Source organism: Sinocyclocheilus anshuiensis, unplaced genomic scaffold (assembly GCF_001515605.1).
Source record: "Sinocyclocheilus anshuiensis isolate Anshui unplaced genomic scaffold, SAMN03320099.WGS_v1.1 scaffold988, whole genome shotgun sequence".
Taxonomy (NCBI): Eukaryota; Metazoa; Chordata; class Actinopteri; order Cypriniformes; family Cyprinidae; genus Sinocyclocheilus; species Sinocyclocheilus anshuiensis.
The window spans coordinates 818,803-838,702 of record NW_015548246.1 but is presented as its reverse complement, the minus strand read 5'-3'; the positions used below and the strand labels follow the sequence as shown (position 1 = coordinate 838,702).

The 19,900-nt window shown below is 34.3% G+C and overlaps 2 protein-coding genes across 2 annotated transcripts in view; both read left to right on the top strand.

The window, feature by feature from the left end:
- The first annotated feature begins 2,022 nt into the window (after window positions 1–2,022).
- Window positions 2,023–11,221, top strand: LOC107655268 (intestinal-type alkaline phosphatase-like). The gene is made up of 11 exons (XM_016442714.1): window positions 2,023–2,131; window positions 2,341–2,460; window positions 4,264–4,379; window positions 6,002–6,176; window positions 6,411–6,583; window positions 8,877–9,011; window positions 9,101–9,176; window positions 9,264–9,398; window positions 9,480–9,671; window positions 10,529–10,645; window positions 10,727–11,221. The coding sequence occupies exons 1-11, from the start codon at window positions 2,050–2,052 to the stop codon at window positions 10,996–10,998; spliced, it is 1,593 nt and encodes a 530-aa protein (XP_016298200.1). The 5' UTR covers window positions 2,023–2,049; the 3' UTR covers window positions 10,999–11,221.
- Window positions 11,222–13,692: 2,471 nt separating this feature from the next.
- LOC107655267 (intestinal-type alkaline phosphatase-like) overlaps window positions 13,693–19,900 on the top strand; it is a 17,857-nt gene continuing 11,649 nt past the window's right edge. Inside the window, exons 1-7 of the mRNA XM_016442713.1 lie at window positions 13,693–13,787; window positions 13,877–13,993; window positions 15,331–15,446; window positions 15,540–15,714; window positions 17,354–17,526; window positions 17,621–17,746; window positions 18,204–18,273. Of these exons, the coding sequence (XP_016298199.1) occupies window positions 13,709–13,787; window positions 13,877–13,993; window positions 15,331–15,446; window positions 15,540–15,714; window positions 17,354–17,526; window positions 17,621–17,746; window positions 18,204–18,273 (856 nt within the window). The 5' untranslated portion in view covers window positions 13,693–13,708. The remainder of the gene's footprint in view (window positions 13,788–13,876; window positions 13,994–15,330; window positions 15,447–15,539; window positions 15,715–17,353; window positions 17,527–17,620; window positions 17,747–18,203; window positions 18,274–19,900) is intronic.

Below are 19,900 nucleotides of genomic sequence, written 5' to 3'. Positions count from 1 at the left end.
GGTGGGGAGTGTGACCAAACTCCTAGACTGCATAAAAATAATAATTATAATAATTTTCAGTATTTTTGTCTTGTTTTCAAGTAAAAATATGTAAATATCCTTAAAAGAAAAAGAGAGAAAAGTTCCTCAGAAGTGCAATAAAACTGAATAGTTAATGTGATTTTTTTCTTTCTTTTAGTTTTAGTGGAAAGGAAGAAAACAATTCTGATTTACTGATTCAAAAATAAATGTATATCAAAGTATATAAAGTTCGTGAAAATGTATAGAATATGATAACTGTGTTTTTATTTTGAATTTTATGGCTGCATCCTAAAATCACCTTCACATGAAATAATAATAATAATAATAAAAAACTAGTAAAATTAATATTAACAAATAATATGTCTATTAAAAAAATGTTTATGAATGGTTACATTTATAGTGTAACCAAACTCCTAGACTGCATAAAATAATTAATTATAATAATATTCAGTATCTTGTTTTCCAGTAAAAATATCTAAATATCCTTAAAAAAGATAAACATGCCTCAAAAGTAAAACTAAGACAATAAAACAAGTCTGAATAGTTCATGTGATTTTTTTCCTATTGTTATTGGAAAGAAAGAGAACAATTATGATTTACTGATTCAGACTCGATATCAACGGTATATAACAACTCTATATCACAGTATATATAAAGTGTGTGAAATGTATGTTCATTTTTATTTTTATTTTTTTATATTTTTATTTTGAATTTTATGGCTGCATTCTAAAATTATGTTCACATTAATAAAAAATTAATGCCACTTAATTAAATAAATTAATGCCCCCCACTTAATTAAATAAATTTAAATACAAATTTAATTTTTTTTTTAATAAATTAAATAAATTACATTTAAAAGAATAGAGCTATATATCTAAAATTGAATAAAAAATACAAATACTTTTTTTTTAATTGCAAATAGTGCTGTTAAGTGTTAAAAACCCACATTTAAAAAAAAAGAATTAAAAAAGGATAAATAATAGTCCATTTTTAGTTAATGCAAAAGGACAATACTGATTAAGAAAAAAAACAAATGTATATACTGTATATATAATGCAATTTGGAATTTTATAGCTACTATCTAAAATTAACTAATTAAATAAAAAGAACTAATAAAAAACTGATACAATTACTATTAACAGATCATTCAGACTCTTATTAGACAAGCCACATTTGAAGCGGTTGTAAAATAGCTGATATTCACACAGCTGTGATCACACATCACTAGAATTCTTTAAAAATATCTATATGGGACGTTGCTATGGTAACTACTAAATGCTGCTTGCCTGCACATCCTTTAATAACACTGAGCTCTGTAATTTCTCTTCATGTTTCATTGTTTCATATGCAAATAACTTAAAATACTTCTTCAGTCAGAATTTAAAGGCCTAAACCTTGTGAAAAATAAGAACACTTATGCATAATTAAACAATATATGATAATACACTACATTACAATACAATACATTTACTTTAAAATGTGCTTTAAAGTCAACTTTAATTTTGACATTAGTGCACTTTTTAAGTGGCCTTTTGTTTCCATTCATATTATATATTAAAATATATTAAAATGTACTTTTATAGAAGATATGATGTACACCACAAGTGCACATTCAATACAATCAAGTGCACTTGATTTTCACAAGAGAAAAGCACGATTTTATCATTTCAGGGCAGTTTGTATCCTCCACACTCGTACGAAACCTGGCAAGAACTGGAGAGTCCAGTGTTTCGCACATGCTGGATTCATTTCCAAAGTCATAACAAGAACCAAAAAGCAATATGTTTTGAGCTTTACTGGGCTTCCAAGAGCAGCTCTCAGGAGAGCCGGGAACAGAAAGGAAGAAAAGCAACGAGGAAGAGCGCTCGGCTTAAAACAAAAGGAAAAGAAGTCGAGGGGTTTCCTGGCCACCGTCAGCGCGAGCCTATGAGCTGTCAGGGGCCCCGGGTTTAAAAAGCAGGGGCTGGAGGTTTGAGGAGACACTCCTTCCCAGCGTCGAGGTGTGCTCTGAAGTCTCTGCAGCTCGGGATGTGTTTGCTTTACAGCCGGGCCCCCGGCGTGCTGCTCCTCCTGGCCCACCTCCTCCTGAGCACCAGTCTGGAGCCCGTGGGTAAGGACACAGCGCTCCCATTGTCCGCATCTCTAAAATTAGCACAGGCCACGGTGTTTTACAAGTCAGAGTGAACTGTAGTGCAGTTTTACACTGCTTTGTGGAAAGTCTGGGAAAGTCGTGTCAGGGCAGGTTAGCAGCGGAGCCTCTTCAGAAGAGTTATTCCTGAGAAGGACAGGTTGTTTATGGCGTGGTGTTTGTTTTGCTAGCTGAATGGGAGCGGGAACCGGCATACTGGAACCATCAGGCCAGGCGCACGCTGCAGGCTGCCCTCACGCTGCCACTGCGAGCGCATCGCGCCAAAAACATCGTCCTCTTCCTCGGAGACGGTGAGTTACCAACCCCACCGAACACTGCTGGTCAGTCTGTGAAACTACACGCCTTCAGTGCAATATAGTGCCCTTTCTAAGTGTTAATGGGTTTTTGAGGTCTATATTATATTATATTATATTATATTATATAGAAAAAATTAAGAGACCACTTGAAAATTCTCAGTTTCTCTGGATTTATGATTTATACAGTAGTTATATGTTTACGTAAAACATAGTTTTTGTTGAATTCTGTAAACTACTGCTGACATTTCTTCCCAATTTTAAATAAAAAATGTTGTCATTTAGAGCTTCTTTGTTTCCCCCAAAATGGTCATATTCAAAAAGATGTCATGTTTTACCTTTTTAGGATGCAATACCAATCTTTGAACTTCAGAGGAGTTAAGAAATCAATATTTGGAGGAATAACCCTGATTTTTAATCACAACAAATGAAAGCATTTGTTATTTTGACCAAATATCATTCATTTTCTGCCAAAAAAAAACCAACTCTAAATGCCTTTACATTTTAAATAATGTTGTGATTTAGAGTTTTTTTTTTTTTTTTGCATAAAATTGTCAAAGTGCTCAAAATAAGATGCCAAATATTGATTTCTTAACTCTTCTGAAGTTAAAACATTGGTATTGTGTTGTCTGATAATGAATATAAACATGTCTGAAAACATCACACGTTTATATTTCTTTCTAAGACAACGCAAAACAAATGTTTTATCTTCAAAGGAGTTAAGAAATCAATATTTGGTGGAATAACATTTGTATATGCACTTTGCAATATGCATTTTGATTTCTTTAATCACAACAAGTGAAAACATTTGTTATTTTAACCAACTGTCATTTTCTACAAAACAACAACAAGGCTCTAAATGACAATATTTATATTTGAAATTTGGAAGAAATGTTATCAGACCTTTATAGAATAAAACAAATATCAACATTTTACTCAAACCCATACCTAGTAAATCCAGAGAAACTGAAAAAATGGTCTCTGAATTTTTTCCTTAGCTGTAAATGTGTGTATAATATAAGCATTCATAAGTACTATTTTCTCTTCCTTTGTGAATAAGTTTACTTTTAAAGGCATACTTTTTGGTAATTATTACAGTAATAATATACTGTCAAAGAATATACTTAACTGTGAACAGAACGTAGTGTTTGCTAACACTTAACTGCATTTCAGTTGCAGTTTAACGAAAATGTATTACAGTTTAAATGAAATTAGCTGAACTTTAGAGTGCTGTTCATAGCACATTTAAAATATATTAACTTTAAATTCAATATTGCATAGCACTGCAGTTGAAATTATAATCAAGCATTTTACATGTGCTCAAAATAAGTGTATATTTTAAAGCACATTTTATTCAAACTTGATTGATTTAAAATGTACTAGTTTCCTACGATTTGAAGTGCACATTAAATAGAATTAAGCACATGTATTTTTCACTACTGTTTCTAACTAAATGCTATATTTTTAATTACATTTACAACAAAAATTATACATTAGACAATGTGTACATCTAAATTTATATTTAACATTTAGATTCTTTTCATCACTCCATGCTCTCATTCATCTCATGTATGTTATAAGAAAGTTATAAAAACTCAATATTTCATGTCTATTTAGCTGTTATTTGGATAATATGCAGTTACTGATCCACCTGTTGGCTTAGTTTTGTGATAATGATCGGTTGACTGTATATTACCCCTCACACACGTGCCTGTTACTTCATAGCCTGTGTTTTCCTGTAGAGCTGATGAGCGGTTTGTGTTCGGGTCAGGCTGTGATGTTTCTCTGTCCATCTGTCAGGGATGGGAGTGTCGACGGTGTCAGCCGCCCGTATACTGCGAGGTCAGATGGAAGGACAGTCAGGGGAGGAGACGCTTTTGGCCATGGATACATTTCCATACGTCGCCCTGTCAAAGGTCTGGTGCTTCTCTTTAATCCTCCGCAAATAATTCATAGCAATCTTGTTGTGTAATTATATAAAGGCAGGTTTGGGTTGTCAGACAAATGCCAATGGGATGCGCATGAGTGTTGCATGGAAAAACTGCTGCTTGTCTTCAGATTACATTTTTAATTTTCCATATAGGGATTCTTGCCGAACTGGGTGTGGAAGCCTGAAAAGCAGAGAAATGGCTTTAAAGTCAACACCTATTTACTTTCCTACTACACATCAGTGTCTGTATAATGTTTCATAAAAATATCATTTTAATACAGAATTAATTCATAGTATTAAGAGGGGTCTGACCCCCTACTTAAACGTAAAAGTAACAAAAAAAAAAAAAAAAAGTATATATGGTTCTTGAAAGTATATATTTATTCTTAATATAGATTAGCATATGTCTATATATAGTTTATATGATTATTATTATTGTTATTATTATAGAAAAATATAATGTACAATTTTGTTCTAATAAAATACTTAGGATTATATCTTTCGTATACTATATTTATTGGTTGAGCCAATGTTTCTGCATATAAAAATAAAATAAAATAATAAAAAATAAAATAAATCTCACCATCATCATTGGTAAATCATAATTATTACATGAAAAATTATGAGATATTAAGTCCTAATTATGTGATGAAAACAAAATGATGGGATAAAAAGTCATAATTATGAAATAAAAACTAAAAATAAAAATCATAACTTTAACTTTTTTATGTGACAATTTTGATTTTTTTTGTCATTATTATTAGTTTTTATGCCAATTGTTCTTATTACATACATTTTGAATTTTTATGTGATAATTATAACTCTCGTACTTTTGACTTGTTATCATTTATTTTTTATCATAATTTCTACTTTTAAGTCATATTATGACTCATATTTTGACTGTTAACTTTTAACTTTTTGTCATAATTTGACTTTTTATGTTATAATTTTATCATAATTTTTAATTTTTGTCATAATTACAACTCTCATACTTTTGACTGTTGTCATATTTTTTTTTTATCATAGTTTCTACTTTTTATGTAATAATTATGACTCTAATACTTTTAACTTTTTGTCCTAATTTGACTTTTTATGTTATCATTTTATTTTTCACAAGTTCTGCTTTTTTGCCATAATTATGACTCTCATACTTTTAACTTTTTGTCATAATTTGACTTGTATTGTATTTTTTTTTATAATCTCTTCTTGACATAACTTTTTATGTCATAATTACAACTTAGTACCTCATAATTTAGATTTTTATGTCAATTATAATTAACCAAAGCATGACGTTCTTTTCTTCTGTGGCAGAAATGGGCTTTCATACTGTTTTGAAAGCACCACAGGCACAGTTTAAGAAATTAAAAGTTATCAGTTGACTGCAGATTATGCACTCCTGATAAGTTTAGATAGCACTGCAACCTCTGATCCTGGAGAACATGAGGACGAGGGAAAGCTGATTACAGATGTGAAGTATCACTACGTGAATACAGGTCAGATTAGGGTCTAATGATATAGTTGATCTACTCATTATATGACCGAAAAGCTATGTTTTGAACAACAGAGCTATCAGTATTTGATGTACCGAGTTGATGTGTTTCCAAACAGACGTACAGTGTTGACAGGCAGGTGGCAGACAGTGCTAGCACAGCTACGGCGTACCACTGCGGTGTGAAGGCTAATGCCAAGACGGTGGGTTTGAGCGCTAAAGCAGTGGCCTATGCGTGCAACACCACATTTGGCAACGAGGTTTTCTCAGTGTTACACCGCGCCAAAGCACAAGGTATTTTCCATTTAGACTCATTATCACACTTACAGGCATGCAGCCAATGTTTTGTTCTGTTGCTGTTGTTCTTCTTAAAGGGACAGTTCACTAAAAAAAATGAAAATTCTGTCATCATTTACTCAAACCTGAGTTTGTTTCGGAGCACAAAAGACAATATTCTGAAGAATGTTCAATTTTTGTGACCATGCAGGATAAATGTGATGACGCATGTTTGTGTGTGCATATATCCAGGAAAGTCCGTTGGCATCGTGACCACCACCAGAGTGCAGCATGCATCGCCCGCTGCCGCGTACGCCCACTCGGTGAGCCGCAGCTGGTACAGCGACGCAGACGTGCCCTCCGATGCCCGCCGGCAGGGCTGCACCGATATCGCCACGCAGCTGGTGACCAACACTGATATCGATGTGAGCCGAAACCCATACAGTTTCATGTCATAAGATCAAAAATACACTAAGTGCAAATAGCCCGCCTTGTTGGCAAGAGGCTATTTACACTAAATCCACCCACCAACGTGAGATTGGGCTACTCAACACTACAAAAGACGCTGATGTAATTGTAGCTCCAGTAGCGTAGATGGTAAAGTGTGTGCTGCTGCAGTCTTTTTGACACGATCGACCCGGGTTCGAATCCGTCTTTTGTCAAACATTTTTTTTTGTCCCTTATCAAATCTCATATCACATCGGAAAGGCATTTATTGTCAATAAAAACGAAGGAAATAATTGCTGCAGTCTTTTTGACACGATCGACCCGGGTTCGAATCCGTCTTTTGTCAAACATTTTTTTTTCTCCCTTATCAAATCTCATATCACATCGGAAAGGCATTTATTGTCAATAAAAACAAAGGAAATAATCAAAAAGTTTAAAATAAAGTATCGGGTAGGGTTAGGGTAGGTGTCCCCAAATGGCATCCATTTAATAATTTGAATTAAAATGATAATTTACACTCAATATGTTATAATTGCATACTGTTTTATAATGTACTGCAATACTTAGGTGCAGATAATAGCCAATATTTGCAATAAGTAGTATAAATAACAGAAAATCCTGCTATTTTAACAGTGTAAATAGAATCTATAGCTATTTGCACTTAGGGTTTAAATAGCATCGAATTGCTATTTACACTTAGTATAAATAGCCGCTGCCTAAAAAATAACTTTTGAAGTTTTGAAATGCTGCACAACTGCACATACTGTTGAGGGCAATTCTACCAGTTTTTCACATTTATTCTGAGAGTGTACTATTGTATGTACTATATTTAATATACTATATTATATAGTAGTCAACATTTAAAGTGGATCAAAAAAAGTGCATCAAAGTTGTCCTAAGATAAGAATGCAGTTCGGTTTTAGGTTTTAGGACGACTTTGATGAAAGGTTTTGATCCACTTCAAATGTTGACTAGTGTGTATTAGTCACAGTTTAGTTTGGGAACCAATTCTAATTAACTATTAACTATGACTTTTGCCTCGATAAACTCCTAATTTGCTGCCTATTAATAGTTAGTCAGGTATTATGGGGTGGATTAATGGATCTAAAAAATGGTCATGCAGAATAAGGCATTAATATGTGCCTTATAAATACCAATAAACAGCCAATATGCTAGTAATATGCATGCTAATAAGCAACTATAGTTAATAGTGAGAAATAAAGTGTTACCTATATATTTGTATGTATATTATGGTGTTTTTGTTGCATTTAGTGTAAATTTACCTGTTCAATTTTGATATTGTCACCCCAGTTGAGAAATTTCTATTTATAAAAAATACTGAACTAACTTCAGTGTAGTTTTTGTTGTTAGCTTGTAGCACAGCCAGCTAGTTTTTCAAACCAGTTGCTTGATTGTTGTTTAACTACTTCCTTATGATTCAGCTTAGTAAGCTAAAGGTTCAAAGCAGCTTTTCCACCAATGTAATAACATAAATTAAATACACAATGGACCCTTTTCAGTGACTGTGATGATGCATTTCCACAGTTATTAATATCGTAAATCTAGTAAAGTTTTTTTTTATATTTTCATTTTTTTTATTGAATTTACAATTACAACACTATACTTTGTGTTTTATTACCTTGGCATTGAGGGTACATTTACACAACAATGATATACTAAAAGTGGAAAAGTTTTTGAATAGTTTAATGTGCAGACAACAAAAACTAACAAAAGTTGCCAAAATAACTAAAAATGCTGTATTATTCATGCCAGGCCAGTAGGTGGCGATGTCACTTTGTGAAGAAATACAACGCATCTGCGCACAAACCTATATACTGAACACATAATACGTATGCACATGACATCTCCGTTTTCACAAAGTCACATTTTTGTAGTTTATACAGAGACGATAACTATCAATGTCAAAAATAGCACTTCGAAACCCGTTTTTAAAAGTTTGCGTTTTCAAGCATCAAAAACGCTGTTGTTGTGTACATGAATGGCCAAAACATAAAAAGTTACAGAAATGCTATTTGCTACTGGAGCAAATGTGAATGCAAAAAATATATTTATTGTAGTTTCCATTTACCACTTTAAAGGTTTACCCAACAACTTTCGTTCCTAGAACCCAGGACATTTGAAAAGTGTCCTTAGCGTCATTTAGATGCCAAACGCATCATTTAAATAATTGAAATTTCGGTCAAGAAACCTGAACACTTTTACATTTTTGAAATGAGAAGTTCACACATTTTAAATACGTCTCCATTTCAGGTAATTCTTGGCGGTGGCCGCATGTACATGACACCCAAGGGTACCCCTGATCCAGAATACCCCTCTTCATCTTCTCGCAAAGGGGATCGCAAAGACAAAAAGAACCTCATTGATGTCTGGTTGAATGCTCGTAAGGTATCTCCAAGAAATCCATTCATTGCGGCACTAATTGTGTTTGTAAACAACCGCTACAGTTTTACGTGATTATCTGTTTTGTTTATTAGGGAAGAAACGCCCAGTATGTCTGGAACAAAGAGCAGCTTAATGCAGTGAATGTTAAAACAACAGACTGCCTGATGGGTAATGCCAGTTTACAAGGTTTCCACATTGACTTACTGACAGTATCTGTCTGCTGATATGACGCTCTCATTCATATTTCTCATTCAGGTCTCTTTGAACCCAAGGACATGAAGTTTGAAGTGTTCAGGAATCGCACCCGTGACCCCTCTATTGTGGACATGACAGAGAAAGCCATTCAAATCCTCAGCAAGAATCCCAAAGGGTTTTTTCTCTTTGTGGAAGATGAGTATTTAACATTTACTCTGGTGTTACAGTTCAAAGATATTCTGCCAATAGTGAAACATGCCTTTCTTTGTGCTTTACGAGGTAGAATAGACCATGGACACCACGATGGGGTTGCCAAGCTTGCTCTGACCGAAACCATCATGTTTGACCGTGCAGTCCAGGGAGCATCTAAGCTGACCAGTGAACTGGACACTCTCACTGTTGTCACTGCAGATCATTCCCATGTCTTCACTTTTGGTGGAAATACCCCCCGAGGCAACCCTATTTTTGGTATATACTAGCTTACTTTACGCCATGGAATTGAAATAATAACAATGTAATTTCTGTCATCAGAACTCTCTGAAAGTTTTAGCATGGAAATATACATGGCAGTGTTAATGTGTTTGGTCTTGGCGGAATAGATCTGCAAGTATTTGCTTCTGCCAATACATCCACAGACAAGCTGCTGTGAGCATGTAAGAAATACTGCTGCTGCACATATAACGTATATATATATGAAATAACCCCCATATATAACATACATGATCACAGGTGGACCTGGGGATGTGAGAGTTATTGAGCAGCAGCTTATTGGCTCATCAAGCAGCTAATCAGCTGCGCCATATGAATAATGAAGTAGTGTAGATCCTCCCTATATTTCTTTTTTTTTGTGCTTTCAGTCTTCAGTTAACAATCTTACTTAACCTTAGCATAACGCTAACCGGTTAAGCTCTTTTGATTATCTAGAACAAGAACACCGAAAGTCATTAAAAAAGTAAAAGAGTAAACAGCTACCATTTTTACTTTGACTAATTTGATCTTATAAAAGAATGTTAAATATGCATTTTGAGCTGACAAACTTGATGTTTCCCTTGCAAGTACACATGTAGTGTACTTCAAACCTTAAAAGTGTGTTTAAAAAAACTGTACTTGCAGATAATATAATATTAATGAAATAAAAGCCACTTAAGTGTACTTCAGGATTCTGTTAACACACTTAAGTACACTTTTAAAAAGAGCACTTTGTATTAATGTCAAATTAAAAGTTACAGTACCCCCCCCCCAAAAAAAAATGGGAGTATACACTACATTGGCAGTGCACTAGTATTGCACTGCATAGCCATTGTTTCAGTGCTTTTTTTTCCCAGGTCTGGCACCCAAGAAGGCTGAGGATAATCTTCCATACACTAGTATCTTGTATGCTAATGGACCAGGATATGCTCATGTAAACGGAACAAGAGGAAATGTTACAAAAGTGGATTATTGTAAGTATTGCCTAAATTAATTTACTACCTGTCTCTTCTATTGTTGTCAAACACTAATACCATATCTTACTTTATTTGTAGTTGATGAAGAGTACATGCAACAAGCGGCTGTTCCTTTAGAATCAGAGACACATGGAGGTGAAGATGTGGCTATCTATGCAAAAGGCCCGATGGCTCATCTCTTTCATGGAGTCAAAGAACAGAATTATGTGGCCCATGCGATGGCTTATGCAGCGTGTCTGGAGCCATACACTAACTGTCCACTGCGTCTTCATGGCTCAGGAGGCTGTAAAATAACTCTTTCAATGCCTCTTATCTCAATAACAAGTGTGTTTTGGCTTGTCATGAGATGACAGACTCTACTGCACGAGTGATTGAGGCCCCAGGACTCTTTGGGGCTTTTTGGAGATTTATAACCCAAATAGTTTATATTGCAATTTGGTGCTCCGCAGAATTGCAATGCTGTGTATATAAATGTAAAGGTTTTTTTCATGGATGTATTTTATAATCAGATATTTTTGTATATATTGCGCAATGGACGACTCTTTTGCACTGTGACGATAAATTTCAATCATGTGAGACCAATAAACTTTCTTAAAAAAGTAATATTGTCAGTGATATCAGCCTTTGTGATTAAATGTTCTGTGGCCATCAGATATCGAAAGCAATTATATATCCATTACTGTACGAATGGTTAGAAAACGAGACGTTAAGTCATGATAAATATCTATCTTATACATTTGATTTAAATACAGTTCCACTGGCTATTTTGCATGCAGGGAATGCATGAACTGATAAACATAGAATGCAATGCAATTTACATTGTTTAAAAGCATCTGCCAAATCCGTAAATTTCAATATTGTTGTGCGTTTTTAGACATGGACCGTTAGCAAGGCAGATGAATCAAAATTTTGCACACTATATTTACTTATATTTACAGATGATCTTGTTGATTAACTGAAATGAATTAATCAGGGCTTCTTTTGAACAGACCAGAACAGTGTAAAATAATAGAAAAGTGCAGTATAGTACAGTTCATTTTAGCAAAGAACAGGACAATTCAGTAAAGAACAGTTCAGAACAGAAGCGCGGATGGTTTTGATAATTTAGTTCAGTGCAGATCAATTAATTCCAGAACAGTTCAGAACAGAACAGTTCAGTGCAAAACAGAACAATTCAGTAAAAAAACTGGAGTACAGAGCAGTTGAAAAAAGAGTTTAGTTTAGTTTAGACTAGTATAGTTCCATTCAGAAGAGCAGTATTCAGTTAAGAAATGTATATTGTACTAAAAAAAACAATCAGTATAAAACACAGTAAAGAAAAGCAAGAAGTTCATTGCAGTTTACAGTAACAGTTGTAATGGTACATTTCAGAACAATTCAGTGAGGAACAGAACAGTTCAGCATAGAACAGAACCATTCAGAACAAAAACAGCACGGTACAGAACAGTTCATAACAGAAAAGCACAGGATGGTTTAAATTTGTAGAGTTTCATCATTTAGTTCATGATCAACAGTTCAGAAGAGAACAGAACAGTTTAAAGAGCAGAACAAGAACAGCTTAGACTAGTACACAGTACTCAAATTAATCATTCAGTTACATGAACAGTTCAGGACAGAACAGATTAGAATAGTTCAGTGCAGAAAGAACAATTCAGTAAAGAATAGTATAACAGTTTAAACAACAGAACAGTTTAACTCAGTATGGTTCAACTCATTCAGTTCCGTAAAGAACTGTACACTGAAGAAAAGAACAGTTTAGTGAAAAAAAATCAGTTAAGTAACATGCTATAGTAATACAGTATAGTACAGTGCAGAACAGCACAGTTCACTGAGGAACAGTACAATTAAGTAAAGAACAGAACAGTGAAGTGCAGTTCAGCAGAGAACAAACAATTCATGAAAGAAGAGAATAGAACAGTTCAGTAAAAATAAGTTTAAATCGGTAGAATTTATTCAGTCAGTTTGGTGAAGATCAGTTCACTACAGAACAGTTCAGAAACGTACAGAATAGAACAGTTCAGTAAAGAACAGGAAAAAGCATAGAACTGTTTAGACCAGAATAGTATTGTACTGTATATTATTGTAAAGAACAATTCAGTTGAGTAAAAAAAAAATTAACAGTACTAAACAGGTCGGTAAAGAACAGTGCAGTGCAGAGAAGTTCAGTGCAGAACAGTGCAATTCACTGAAGAACAGTACCACTCAGGATAATTCAGTAAGGAACAACGAGGTGCAGTTCAGCACAGAACAAAACAATCCAGAAAAGAACAGCATGGTGCAGAGCAGTTCAAAAGAGAAAGGCAAAGAACGGTTTAAAATCAGTAGAGTTTAATCGTTCAGTTCAGTGCATATCAGTTAATTCGAGAACAGTTCAGAACCGAATAGAACAGTTCAGCGAAGAACAGAATAGTGCACTTGCTGCAGTTCAGTAAATAACAGAACACAACAATTCAGTAAACAACTGTTCGGAAGAGAAAAGCACAGACAGAGTTTAATAATTCTGTTCAGTGCAGATAAGTTAATTCCTAAACAGAACAGTTCAGTAAAGAACAGAGTAGGCGCAGAACAGTTTAGATTAATATAGTACTGAACTTAATCATTCACTTTAGTGCAGATCAGTTAATTCCAGAACAGTTCAGAACAGAACAGTGCAAAACAGAGAAATTCAGTAAATAGGATGGCACACAACAGTTTAGACCAGTAATACAATGCGCTTAGTTACTAACGGTATATTTCAGTAAACAACAGTTCAGTACGGAACAGTTCAGTAATGAATATAAAAAAAGAGCAGTTTAGCGCAGAAAAGCACAATTCACTAAAGAACAGCACAGGTTAGGAAAAGTCACAGAACAGTACAGTAATTCATTCACATCAATATTCATATAATTATATATCCATATCACATCATATGGTCACGAATGATCAGTACGTGATCAAAAGCTCATGTTTCAAAAAAGGGAATAAGAACTACAAATGACCTTTGGTCTGAAAGAAGACTATAAACAGGAGGGCATCAAATAGTTTTACAGAGCTGTCAGTGCTGCTGCAGTCGCTCAAACCATGGCCACACAACAGACCCTTCTGATTATTGGAATATTTGTTTTAGCAGGATTTGATGGATGTTTCTCTGTTATTCCTGGTAAGTGCTATTCCACAGTTCGAAATTATTCTTTTTCTCTCCAGACAAATAGAATGAAACAATGTTTCTTTTCTGGAATCAATTTGAAGAGGAGGAGCAGCACCCAAACTTTTGGTATGTTAAGGGTAAAGAGGCTCTTCATACAGCGCTCTCCATGAAGCCCAACCTGCACCGTGCTAAAAATCTCATTCTCTTCCTCGGAGATGGTGAGTTAAATAGAAACTAAATAGAATTTTCTAGAATTCCTTGTTTTTGCATTGTTCTGTTTAATAATCTAGTATGTATTGCACAATTTTAGCCACAAATTAGCCTTCTAGACATTTCTAGATTTTGTCAAAATTGATTTGCCATTACAATAAATCTTAAATAAATTAAACTGATGAACTTATGACAGTGTCTGAATTTTGGGTTGCAGTTCTGCAATGTAAAGGTCTGTTTACATCAAGAACGATATCTATAAAGATAAATATAATGATAATCCACACTCACATCCACACTCACAGACAATAATGTTTGTGCATGCTGCAATTATGTCGTCTGCGACTTTAAATGCTCAAGCTCTTTAAAGTCAGGTGGATTCTGATTGGCTGTCAGTGTTTTCATAGTTTATCTCCTGGAATAAAAATAATTCCGAGAGTGATTTCAACCATTGTTTTTATTGTTAACTAAAGCTAAAACTATTAACAATCGTGTTTCATAATTGAAATGAGGCTGTAATAAAATTATTAGATTAATTAAAATCAATTGATTCATTTACACACACACACAAAAGAAAAATTAGACTGTTGTAACACTGTTATAAAGGTGACACACTGTTATTACATATTACGCAAGTGACCAAAGTCCTAACAAACATATCACAAAATCTGATAGAAATTACAGTTGACGTTGCATAGTTTGCCTGGTCTTTTACCCAAGATCTCAGTAAGGTCACATGGTACAATTTTACATATAAGAGTCATAAAGGACAGAAAGAAAAAAAAACCTGCACAGTGGCTTTAGATTAGATATTCAAATTGTTTACTGCAAGATCGCTTAATCAGTTGTACATGTTAAAGTTATCAAATGTTATAAAACTTATCAATAGATAAGATAAGAGATAAGAAAGTAGTCTTTTTACCTCAGAATTAGACTTTGTAAATCACAATTTGTGAGCTTATATCTCACAACTCTGAGAATAGAAATTGGGATTGAGAGAAAAAAAGTCCGAATCGTGAGATATAATCTCGAAAATGTAAGAAAAAACTCAAAATTGCGTGTTTATATCTTGCAATTCAGACTTTTGTTTCTTGCAACTGGGAGTTTATCATGCAATCCTGAGAAAAACGTCTGAATTGCTAGATGTAAACTTGCAGTTGTTAGAAAAAAAGTCAGAGTTGGAAGACAAAAAGTTGCAATTATCCTTTTCATTTTGTATTCAGTGGCGGAAACATGCTTCCATAGCAAACTCAGAACTTATTGATATATGTTTATGAATACAGTATGTCTTGTGTACTTGAGTGCCTTAAAGTTGTGCAACGTGTTCTTTTTGACATACAATAAGGCATGGGAATCAGCACTGTGACCGCAGCAAGAATTATGAAGGGACAGATGGAAGGGAAGACAGGAGAGGAGAGTGTCCTAGCCATGGACACATTCCCTCATCTCGCTCTCTCCAAGGTGAAGAAAAGTCACTGGCTAGATTGATTCATAATTGACTGATAGATCCGAATACTCTTAATAACACTGGTGTTTGTTTTTGTCCCTGTGTAGACCTACAACGTCGATCAGCAGATGCCTGACAGCGCAGCAACAGCCACTGCATATCTCTGCGGTGTGAAGGCAAACTATGGGACTCTGGGTCTCAGTGCAGCTGCACGCCGCAAAGACTGCAGCTCTGTTAAAGGCAATGAGGTCAAATCAATTCTGCATCAGGCAAAGATGGCAGGTAATGGCAGGGAAGACCAAATACCAGGACAGTTAACCCATTAATGCAGTGATTTTTCACTCAGATGTTCAGAGTTAAGCAGATGTTCAGTTCCGAGCTGTCTCATAGTTAACCATATGAACATATTGTGCAATTCTTTTGAAATCTGAAATGTATTTTGCATGTAAAGATGATTTCAAAACTGCAGAATTAGGGACTGGGGGATACATATGGAATACACATATATTTAAAGAGAAGAAAATAAAACTTGTGATTTTATATCTTACAATTTCAACTTCAGTTCTGTAATTCTTACAATAGTGACTTTATGTCTTCATATTTCACAACGTGACTTTATATTGTGATTCTATTTGCGACTATTTCTCATTAGAACTTTATGCCTCGCAATTACGACTTTATTTCTCATCATTGCGACTTTATCATAACTTCAACTTTATTTCACACAATCTGAACCCTTATATGATGTAATTTCATCTTTTTTTCACGTAACTGTGAAAATATCTCAAAACAGCAACATTGTTTCTTATAATTGAGACTTTATATATTACAATTTCGACTTAATTTCAACTTTTTCGTTATTGGCGCATTCTCACAAACCTCTATTATCTCATAATTCCAACTTTATTTCTTATGATTCTTACAATTGTGACTATTTCTTTATATTTCGCAATGTCCCTTTATATAGCAGTTGTGACTATTTCTCATCATTACTCAACTTTATACCTCACAATTGCGACTTTATCACAGTTACAACTTTGTTTCACGCAATCTGAACCTTATATGTTGTAATTTCATCTTTTTTCACATAATTGTGAAAATATCTCACAACTGCAACATTATTTCTTGTAATTGAGGCTTTATATATCACAATTTCAACTTTGTATCAACATTTTCCTTATTGACGCATTCCCACAAACCTCTATTATCTCATAATTTCAACTTTATTCAACAATTGCGACTTTATCACAGTTACAACTTTGTTTCACGCAATCTGAACCTTATATGTTGTAATTTCATCTTTTTTCACATAATTGTGAAAATATCTCACAACTGCAACATTATTTCTTGTAATTGAGGCTTTATATATCACAATTGCAACTTCGTATCAACATTTTCCTTATTGACGCATTCCCACAAACCTCTATCTCATAATTTCAACTTTATTCAACAACGACTTCAACAAATTTATTTATTGCACACTGTGACTTTATATCTCAATTGCGACTTATTTACCTCACAATTTCGACTTTCTTGTTTTCACGTCATTGTGACTTTATCACAATTACAACTTAATATCACACATTCTGAACTTTATGTCTCATCATTTCAACTTTATTTCTTATAACTGTGACTTTACAGTATCTCACAATTACCACTTTATATATCAAAATTTGAACTTTATATCATCATTTCTTTATTTCAACTTCATTTCTCCTAATAACGACTTTGAACAAGTCACTCATTTTCAAACAGTTGAACATTGCTACTTTGAACCCTTTGCACTTTCATTGATATCTTTTAATGGTTAAAGGATGAGTTGAGGCTGCTCTTATCTGTGACAATGCTACACTGTTGAAGGTAGCATAAGTTACGCAATTTGCTTATAATAATTACCTTGGACTGGTTTTATATTTTCCAGGGAAGTCTGTTGGCATAGTGAGCACGGCACGTGTCCAGCATGCATCACCTGCCGCCAGTTACTCCCACACCCCTGAAAGAGGCTGGTACAGCGATAAAGAGCTGACCTCTGAGGACGTCACAGGTGGATGCAAGGACATCGCGTACCAACTCGTCCATAATACTGATATTAATGTAAGGCCCTAAACCGGTAAACCTCATTGAAGTATAGATAATCAGTCGCTGACAGCAGTCTCGCTTGTGAAATCCCTCTGTTATTTTATTGTAGGTTATTTTAGGTGGCGGAAGGCAGTACATGTTTCCCAATGAAACGGTTGATCCTGAATACTCCACAATTACGGGGAGCCGACAGGACAAAACAAACCTAGTTGATGTGTGGTTAAGAAGCAGAAATGTAAGTCAAACCTCTCAAAAAATATTAAAAATGAAAATTCTGTCATCAATTATTCACCCTCATGAAGTAAAAAAAAAAAAACTAAATTATAGAACACAAAAGAAGATGTTTAAAAGAATGTCCTGGTTGCTCTTTTCCATACATTGGAATGAGGAATTTTTAGTAGAAATTCAAGTCAATATTTGTGCATATGTTTGCGAATCTCATCCACGCATATCCATATTCAGTTTGTCACAAGAATCAACCTGTCATGACAGTCGTGACATTTTACACAGTCTGTAATGCGTGACTCGAGCCATCCTTTCCCATTCCCATTCATTCCAATGGCAGATTTGGTTGGTTCACAACTCCATTTGTGCTCTATGGAAGAAAGAAAGTCTTTAGGACAACATGAGGATGAGTACATTTTGGACCAACTACACCTAACAACAAACAACCACATTTTTTTTTTCTTTAGAATGCCAAATATGTGTGGAATAAAAAAGATTTTGATGCCGTCAAAGAGGACAATACTGATTACTTGATGGGTAAGGCCTCCTCCTCCTCCATTTGGAGGGAAAACATCCACCTGTTATGTTGATCTACATCCTACAGTATAAAATTTCTGTCACCGGTTCTCAAACTTTTTGACTCCAAAGCCCCCCATTGTCCACAACAACATTCAAAGGCTCCATGACTTTTCCAGTAGCTTTAATCCTTATTAAATGTATTTACTGGACAAGCATTAAGGATAAGGATTTTTTTTAAATGTCCACCCAATCAAATATTTTAGAGTTTGGGTAGAAAAATTTAAATTTATCATAAAAAATGGCAATAGAATTTTACTGTTTTATTAATTTACATGACTCTTCCACGTCTTTTAAAATGAGGCTACCTCATGTAGGTTTTTCAAGACTCTGGGAATCCTGGTTCTTTAAAGGAAAAAAAAAAACAGTCGTTGAGAGAGGTGAAATAAAATAGGAATTCTTTTCGTTTTTTTTAGATTGTTTTAGTTGCTTTAGTTTATTTTAATGAATCTTTTTCAAAGATTGCTTGGGTACATTTTATAAGAAAATACAATTTCTACTTTAAAGTGCCCCTATTATGGATTTTTGAAAATTACCATTCATGCAGTGTGTAACACAGCTCTACGTGAATGAAAACATCCTGCAAAGTTTGAAATCTGAAAGTGCACCGTGTATAAAGTTAATGGGCCTCAATCTAAAACGAGCGCAGATCCGTGCGCACAAATCAACTTACGACAGAGTTCACGTGTGATTCATGAAACATTCGTATGCCGCCAATCTCATCATACGAATGATCGTATGTTGATAAATGTCGCGGCAGAAAACAATCGTCATTTGAATATCACGCCCCTAAAAACGCCCTGGTTTAGAAGCCACGCCCCTAGAGTTTACGACACGGAGAAACGAAACCCGGCCAAAAAGAGGAAGTAATCTCGAATAATCAAATATTTTAAATTTAATGGTATTCAGAACAGAACGAGAATGAAAAATAAGTAGTTATAAAATTATATATTAAACTATAAAATAAAACACAAACAGCATACATATGCCAATCAAAACTGAAATGGCATTGGGCTCACGAGCCTGTCTCACACCACAAGAATCCAAATGTTTCCATTTTTGCCATATTTGTAACATTTGCTTGCATAACTATTATTCATTATGTAGCCTAAACATGGCTTTATACTTCACTCATGTTCTAATATACGTGTAAAATCCTTCACATGCGCAAAAATGTTTGTTTCGGCGCTGCACGCTGATTTTACAGCGGACCTTTTAAAATAAACAGTGTTACTTTTATGTTTGGTTGACTGCATTTTAGTTTGATGATGAATGGCTGAAATGTCAGGCAACGTTAGAACTAATGTTGTTTGTGTGTGCGTGAGGCGCCTGTGTGATCAGATGGATTTAATCAAATAAAGATGTAAAGAAAAGAAATAAAATGCATTAAGAGTGTCACAAAAACGAGCGTAGCTTATACTTGTTGCACAGTGGGGGTTTTTTCCCTTTTGTTAATCTGTTAATTATATTATAGCCTGTTATATATTTTGTGTGATCCTATTTATTTTATTCATTTTATATACTTAATTTCTGTTTTTCTCCTTTCACAGAAGCGCTGCAGGTGCATGATGCGACGATTGAATCCTCA